At 51.6% G+C, this 8,542-nt stretch overlaps 1 protein-coding gene across 1 annotated transcript; it reads left to right on the forward strand.

Annotated features, from left to right (window-relative positions):
- Positions 1-5,919: 5,919 nt before the first annotated feature.
- Positions 5,920-8,113, forward strand: LOC147007077 (uncharacterized; the record flags this gene model as incomplete). Its single annotated transcript, XM_085867570.1, has 4 exons — positions 5,920-6,301; positions 6,971-7,193; positions 7,510-7,639; positions 7,707-8,113. Coding segments are annotated over 4 exons (1,142 nt in total), but the record flags the coding sequence as incomplete, so codon positions are not given.
- Positions 8,114-8,542: the final 429 nt, after the last annotated feature.

Raw genomic sequence — 8,542 nt, forward strand, 5'->3', positions numbered from 1 at the left:
ATACCATAAACAATATGTTATACATACACACATATTACAATACTACCACTACCAATACTCATAAATATATACTCATCACTAATATATATAAACATACAATATATACCAATATATAACATATATAATATATAACATATATATAAATACTATAACACTACATATAAACACTATAAAGACATAAACATATACTAACATATACATATTATTATTATTATTATTATTATATATATATACATACATATTATATTATTATACACTATACATACACAATATACATATTTACATATATATTTATATATATTATTTACATACATATATATTTACATATATGACACATACACACTATCAATACTAATACTATCAATATCATCATCATCATTAATTATCATCATCATTAATTATCAATACCCATCAATACTAACACATTACACACACAATATCATTACTATCAATACTAACACACTATCATTACTATCATTTTCATTAATACTACTAATAATATCACATACTATCATCATTACCATTACACATTACTAATACTAATACTATTACTATCATTAATACTAATATTACTAATACTAATATTTTTCATTAATAATTACTAATACACACACACTATCATCATTATCATCATCATCACACACTATCAATATCATCAATAATTATCATCATCATTAATACTACTAATACTATTACTATCATTTTCACACACACTACACACTATCATTGACACACTAACACACACACACTAATAATAATACTGACTATCATCATTACCATCATCATCATCAATACTAATAATACTATCATTACTATCATTGAACCACACACACACACACACACACACACACACACAATATCACACACACATTAATAATAATTACCAATAATAATAATAATAATAATACCATTAATATCATTAATAATACTAATAATAATAATATCATCATTAATAATATCATTAATAATAATAATTAATAATAATAATACTAATAATAATACATACATACCATCATTACTTCATTAATAATACTACTCATTACTATTACTATCATTACTATTACACATTACTATTACACATTAATATTTACACATTTACTATTACTAATACTTGACACATTTTACTACACATTAACACACTACTACTAACACATTAACACACACTACTACACACATACACACACACATCATTACTCAATAATAATAATACTCAATACTTTCACACTAATACTCAATAATAATTTTCATCACTAATTATCATTACTCATCACACACACACACTATCACTCATCACACTAACACACTAACACACACACACAATAATAACACACACTATCACACACACCACACACTTTCACACTCAATACACACACACACTAATAATAACACACTACCACTCAATAACACACACACACACACACACACACACACACACACTAATAATATCATTAATAATTAATAATAATAATAATAATATCACACACACACACACTAATAATACACACTAATAATAATAATACTCACTTTAATAATAATAATAACACACACACACACACACACTCATCAATATCAATAACACACCAATACACACACACAATAATAATAATAATACTCAATAACACACACACACACATTACTCACTCACACAGCACACACACACACTAATGGCCCATCACCACACACACATCATCACACACACACTAATATTAACACACTACACACACACACACACACCATCAACACACACACTGAATACTCATCAATAATAATACCACTTAACACCACACACACTATCAATAATACCAATACCACACACACACACAATATCATCATCATCATTAATATCATCAATACTCATCATCACTAATAATAATACTCAATACACATACATACATACACACACTATCATTAATACACATACATTAATACATACATACTCACACACACACACACACACACACACACACACAATTTTCACACACACACCACTCACACACACACACCACACACACACATCATTAATAATTATCATTATTAATAACACACACACACACTAACAATAATAATCAATACTACCACACACACACACACACACCACCACACACAATACCACACACACACACACTACACACACACACACACACACTACACACACACACTACCACAATAATACCACACCACACACACTAACACACACACTACCAATACCACACACTAACACACACACACACACAATCAATAATAATCACACAATAATAATAATCAAGACACAACAACAAAACAACACAATAACACAAATATCACAAACAACAGAGAATAATAACCACAATAATAATAATAACAATAATAATTAGCACCAATAATCATAATAATAATAATAATAATAATATACCACAATTACAATAATAATAATAATATAATAATAATAAGAACAAATATTAATAATATAATAATAATACAAACACACACATAATTATCACACACAACACACAAATATTAATAATTACATTAACACAGAGAACACACACACACATAATAAAATATTAATAGCACATATTAATAATAAATCAAAATACACACAATAATAATAGAGAGAGAGAGAGCGAGGAAACGAGCGCGCGAGAGAGAGAGCGAGGAAACGAGCGCGCGAGAGAGAGCGAGGAAACGAGCGCGCGAGAGAGAGCGAGGAAACGAGCGCGCGAGAGAGAGCGAGGAAACGAGCGCGCGAGAGAGAGAGAGAGCGAGGAAACGAGCCCTCGAGAGAGAGGGCGAGAAAACGAGCGGGCGAGAGAGAGAGAGAGAGAGAGAGAGAGAGAGAGAGAGAGAGAGAGAGAGAGAGAGAGAGAGAGAGAGGAAACGAGCGCGCGCGAGAGAGAGAGCGAGGAAACGAGCGCGCGAGAGAGAGAGCGAGGAAACGAGCGCGCGAGAGAGAGAGCGAGGAAACGAGCGCGCGAGAGAGAGAGAGAGCGAGGAAACGAGCGCGCGAGAGAGAGAGAGCGAGGAAACGAGCGCGCGAGAGAGAGAGAGAGCGAGGAAACGAGCGCGCGAGAGAGAGAGAGCGAGGAAACGAGCGCGCGAGAGAGAGAGAGCGAGGAAACGAGCGCGCGAGAGAGAGAGAGAGAGAGCGAGGAAACGAGCGCGCGAGAGAGAGAGAGAGAGAGAGAGAGAGAGAGAGAGAGAGAGAGAGAGAGAGAGAGAGAGAGAGAGAGAGAGAGAGAGAGAGAGAGAAAGAGAGGAAACGAGCGCGCGCGAGAGAGAGAGCGAGGAAACGAGCGCGCGAGAGAGAGAGAGAGAGAGCGAGGAAACGAGCGCGCGATAGACAGAGAGAGAGAGAGAGAGAGAGAGAGAGAGAGAGAGAGAGAGAGAGAGAGAGAGAGAGAGAGAGAGAGCGAGGAAACGAGCGCGCGCGAGAGAGAGCGAGGAAACGAGCGCGCGCGAGAGAGAGCGAGGAAACGAGCGCGCGCGAGAGAGAGCGAGGAAACGAGCGCGCGCGAGAGAGAGCGAGGAAACGAGCGCGCGCGAGAGAGAGCGAGGAAACGAGCGCGCGATAGACAGAGAGAGAGAGAGAGAGAGAGAGAGAGAGAGAGAGAGAGAGAGAGAGAGAGAGAGAGAGAGAGAGAGAGAGAGAGAGAGAGAGAGAGAGAGAGAGAGAGAGAGAGAGAGAGAGAGAGAGAGAGAGAGAGAGAGAGAGAGAGAGAGAGAGAGAGAGAGAGAGAGAGAGAGAGCGAGGAAACGAACCCGCGAGAGAGAGAGAGAGAGCGAGGAAACGAACCCGCGAGAGAGAGAGAGAGAGCGAGGAAACGAACCCGCGAGAGAGAGAGAGAGAGAGAGAGAGAGCGCGCGAGAGAGAGAGAGAGAGAGAGAGAGAGAGAGAGAGAGAGAGAGAGAGAGAGCGAGGAAACGAACCCGCGAGAGAGAGAGAGAGAGCGAGGAAACGAACCCGCGAGAGAGAGAGAGAGAGCGAGGAAACGAACCCGCGAGAGAGAGAGAGAGCGAGGAAACGAACCCGCGAGAGAGAGAGAGAGCGAGGAAACGAACCCGCGAGAGAGAGAGAGAGCGAGGAAACGAACCCGCGAGAGAGAGAGAGCGAGGAAACGAACCCGCGAGAGAGAGAGAGAGCGAGGAAACGAACCCGCGAGAGAGAGAGAGCGAGGAAACGAACCCGCGAGAGAGAGAGAGCGAGGAAACGAACCCGCGAGAGAGAGAGAGCGAGGAAACGAGCGCGCGAGGAAACGAGCGCGCGAGGAAACGAGCGCGCGCGAGAGAGAGAGAGAGAGCGAGGAAACGAGCGCGCGCGAGAGAGAGAGAGAGAGAGCGAGGAAACGAGCGCGAGAGAGAGAGAGAGAGCGAGGAAACGAGCGCGCGAGAGAGAGAGAGAGCGAGCGAGAAAACGAGCGCGCGAGAGAGGGCGAGGAAACGGGCGCGCGAGAGAGGGCGAGCAATCGGGCGCGCGAGAGAGGGCGAGCAAACGGGCGCGCGAGAGAGGGCGAGCAAACGGGCGCGCGAGAGAGGGCGAGCAAACGGGCGCGCGAGAGAGGGCGAGGAAACGGGCGCGCGAGAGAGGGCGAGGAAACGGGCGCGCGAGAGAGGGCGAGGAAACGGGCGCGGCGGAGAGGGCGAGGAAACGGGCGCGGCAGAGAGGGCGAGGAAACGGGCGCGCCAGAGAGGGCGAGGAAACGGGCGCGCCAGAGAGGGCGAGGAAACGGGCGCGCCAGAGAGGGCGAGGAAACGGGCGCGCCAGAGAGGGCGAGGAAACGGGCGCGCCAGAGAGGGCGAGGAAACGGGCGCGCCAGAGAGGGCGAGGAAACGGGCGCGCCAGAGAGGGCGAGGAAACGGGCGCGCCAGAGAGGGCGAGGAAACGGGCGCGCCAGAGAGGGCGAGGAAACGGGCGCGCCAGAGAGGGCGAGGAAACGGGCGCGCCAGAGAGGGCGAGGAAACGGGCGCGCCAGAGAGGGCGAGGAAACGGGCGCGCCAGAGAGGGCGAGGAAACGGGCGCGCCAGAGAGGGCGAGGAAACCGGGCGCGCCAGAGAGGGCGAGGAAACGGGCGCGCCAGAGAGGGCGAGGAAACGGGCGCGCCAGAGAGGGCGAGGAAACGGGCGCGCCAGAGAGGGCGAGGAAACGGGCGCGCCAGAGAGGGCGAGGAAACGGGCGCGCCAGAGAGGGCGAGGAAACGGGCGCGCCAGAGAGGGCGAGGAAACGGGCGCGCCAGAGAGGGCGAGGAAACGGGCGCGCCAGAGAGGGCGAGGAAACGGGCGCGCGAGAGAGGGCGAGGAAACGGGCGCGCGAGAGAGGGCGAGGAAACGGGCGCGCGAGAGAGGGCGAGGAAACGGGCGCGCGAGAGAGGGCGAGGAAACGGGCGCGCGAGAGAGGGCGAGGAAACGGGCGCGCGAGAGAGGGCGAGGAAACGGGCGCGCGAGAGAGGGCGAGGAAACGGGCGCGCGAGAGAGGGCGAGGAAACGGGCGCGCGAGAGAGGGCGAGGAAACGGGCGCGCGCGAGAGGGCGAGGAAACGGGCGCGCGCGAGAGGGCGAGGAAACGGGCGCGCGCGAGAGGGCGAGGAAACGAGCGCGAGAGAGAGAGAGAGCGAGGAAACGAGCGCGAGAGAGAGAGCGAGGAAACGAGCGCGAGAGAGAGAGAGAGAGAGAGAGCGAGGAAACGAGCGCGAGAGAGAGAGAGCGAGGAAACGAGCGCGAGAGAGAGAGAGCGAGGAAACGAGCGCGAGAGAGAGAGAGCGAGGAAACGAGCGCGAGAGAGAGAGAGCGAGGAAACGAGCGCGAGAGAGAGAGAGCGAGGAAACGAGCGCGAGAGAGAGAGAGAGCGAGGAAACGAGCGCGAGAGAGAGAGAGCGAGGAAACGAGCGCGAGAGAGAGAGAGCGAGGAAACGAGCGCGAGAGAGAGCGAGGCAACGAGCGCGAGAGAGAGCGAGGAAACGAGCGCGAGAGAGCGAGGAAACGAGCGCGAGAGAGCGAGGAAACGAGCGCGAGAGAGAGAGAGAGAGAGAGAGAGAGAGAGAGAGAGAGAGAGAGAGAGAGAGAGAGAGAGGAAACGAGCGCGAGAGAGAGAGAGCGAGGAAACGAGCGCGAGAGAGAGCGAGGAAACGAGCGCGAGAGAGAGCGAGGAAACGAGCGCGAGAGAGAGAGAGAGCGAGGAAACGAGCGCGAGAGAGAGAGAGAGAGAGCGAGGAAACGAGCGCGAGAGAGAGAGAGAGCGAGGAAACGAGCGCGAGAGAGAGAGAGAGCGAGGAAACGAGCGCGAGAGAGAGAGAGAGAGCGAGGAAACGAGCGCGAGAGAGAGAGAGCGAGTAAACGAGCGCGAGAGAGAGAGAGAGCGAGTAAACGAGCGCGAGAGAGAGAGAGAGCGAGTAAACGAGCGCGAGAGAGAGAGAGAGCGAGGAAACGGGCGAGGAAACGAGCGAGGAAACGAGCGAGGAAACGAGCGAGGAAACGAGCGAGGAAACGAGCGAGGAAACGAGCGAGGAAACGAGCGAGGAAACGAGCGAGGAAACGAGCGAGGAAACGAGCGAGGAAACGAGCGAGGAAACGAGCGAGGAAACGAGCGAGGAAACGAGCGAGGAAACGAGCGAGGAAACGAGCGCGAGAGAGAGAGAGCGAGGAAACGAGCGCGAGAGAGAGAGCGAGGAAACGAGCGCGAGAGAGAGAGCGAGGAAACGAGCGCGAGAGAGAGAGCGAGGAAACGAGCGCGAGAGAGAGAGAGCGAGGAAACGAGCGCGAGAGAGAGAGCGAGGAAACGAGCGCGAGAGAGAGAGCGAGGAAACGAGCGCGAGAGAGAGAGCGAGGAAACGACCGCGAGAGAGAGAGCGAGGAAACGACCGCGAGAGAGAGAGCGAGGAAACGACCCCGAGAGAGAGAGCGAGGAAACGACCGCGAGAGAGAGAGAGCGAGGAAACGACCGCGAGAGAGAGAGAGCGAGGAAACGACCGCGAGAGAGAGAGAGAGAGCGAGGAAACGAGCGCGAGAGAGAGAGAGAGAGCGAGGAAACGAGCGCGAGAGAGAGAGCGAGGAAACGAGCGCGAGAGAGAGAGAGCGAGGAAACGAGCGCGAGAGAGAGAGAGAGAGCGAGGAAACGAGCGCGAGAGAGAGAGCGAGGAAACGAGCGCGAGAGAGAGAGAGAGAGCGAGGAAACGAGCGCGAGAGAGAGAGAGAGCGAGGAAACGAGCGCGAGAGAGAGAGAGAGCGAGGAAACGAGCGCGAGAGAGAGAGAGAGCGAGGAAACGACCGCGAGAGAGAGAGAGCGAGGAAACGACCGCGAGAGAGAGAGAGAGAGCGAGGAAACGAGCGCGAGAGAGAGAGCGAGGAAACGAGCGCGAGAGAGAGAGAGCGAGGAAACGAGCGCGAGAGAGAGAGAGAGCGAGGAAACGAGCGCGAGAGAGAGAGAGAGAGCGAGGAAACGAGCGCGAGAGAGAGCGAGGAAACGAGCGCGAGAGAGAGAGAGAGAGCGAGGAAACGAGCGCGAGAGAGAGAGAGAGCGAGGAAACGAGCGCGAGAGAGAGAGCGAGCGAGGAAACGAGCGCGAGAGAGAGAGCGAGCGAGGAAACGAGCGCGAGAGAGAGAGCGAGCGAGGAAACGAGCGCGAGAGAGAGAGCGAGCGAGCAAACGAGCGCGAGAGAGAGAGCGAGCGAGCAAACGAGCGCGAGAGAGAGCGAGCGAGCAAACGAGCGCGAGAGAGAGAGCGAGCGAGCAAACGAGCGCGAGAGAGAAAGACAGCGAGCAAACGAGCGCGAGAGAGAAAGACAGCGAGCAAACGAGCGCGAGAGAGAAAGACAGCGAGCGAGCAAACGAGCGCGAGAGAGAGCGAGCGAGCGAGGAAACGAGCGCGCGAGAGAGAGAGAGAGAGAGCGAGGAAACGAGCGCGAGAGAGAGAGAGAGCGAGGAAACGAGCGCGAGAGAGAGAGAGCGAGGAAACGAGCGCGAGAGAGAGAGAGAGCGAGGAAACGAGCGCGAGAGAGAGAGAGAGAGCGAGGAAACGAGCGCGAGAGAGAGAGAGAGAGCGAGGAAACGAGCGCGCGAGAGAGAGAGAGAGAGAGAGAGCGAGGAAACGAGCGCGAGAGAGAGAGAGAGAGAGAGCGAGGAAACGAGCGCGAGAGAGAGAGAGAGCGAGGAAACGAGCGCGAGAGAGAGAGAGCGAGGAAACGAGCGAGGAAACGAGCGCGAGAGAGAGAGCGAGGAAACGAGCGAGGAAACGAGCGCGAGAGAGAGAGAGCGAGGAAACGAGCGAGGAAACGAGCGCGAGAGAGAGAGAGCGAGGAAACGAGCGAGGAAACGAGCGAGGAAACGAGCGCGAGAGAGAGAGAGCGAGGAAACGAGCGAGGAAACGAGCGCGAGAGAGAGAGAGCGAGGAAACGAGCGAGGAAACGAGCGCGAGAGAGAGAGCGAGGAAACGAGCGAGGAAACGAGCGCGAGAGAGAGAGCGAGGAAACGAGCGAGGAAACGAGCGCGAGAGAGAGAGCGAGGAAACGAGCGAGGAAACGAGCGCGAGAGAGAGAGCGAGGAAACGAGCGAGGAAACGAGCGCGAGAGAGAGAG

Source organism: Eptatretus burgeri, unplaced genomic scaffold, assembly GCF_056783735.1.
Source record: "Eptatretus burgeri isolate ZD-2024b unplaced genomic scaffold, Ebu_testis_v1 Ebu_testis_scaffold_765, whole genome shotgun sequence".
In the NCBI taxonomy this organism is placed as follows: domain Eukaryota; kingdom Metazoa; phylum Chordata; class Myxini; order Myxiniformes; family Myxinidae; genus Eptatretus; species Eptatretus burgeri.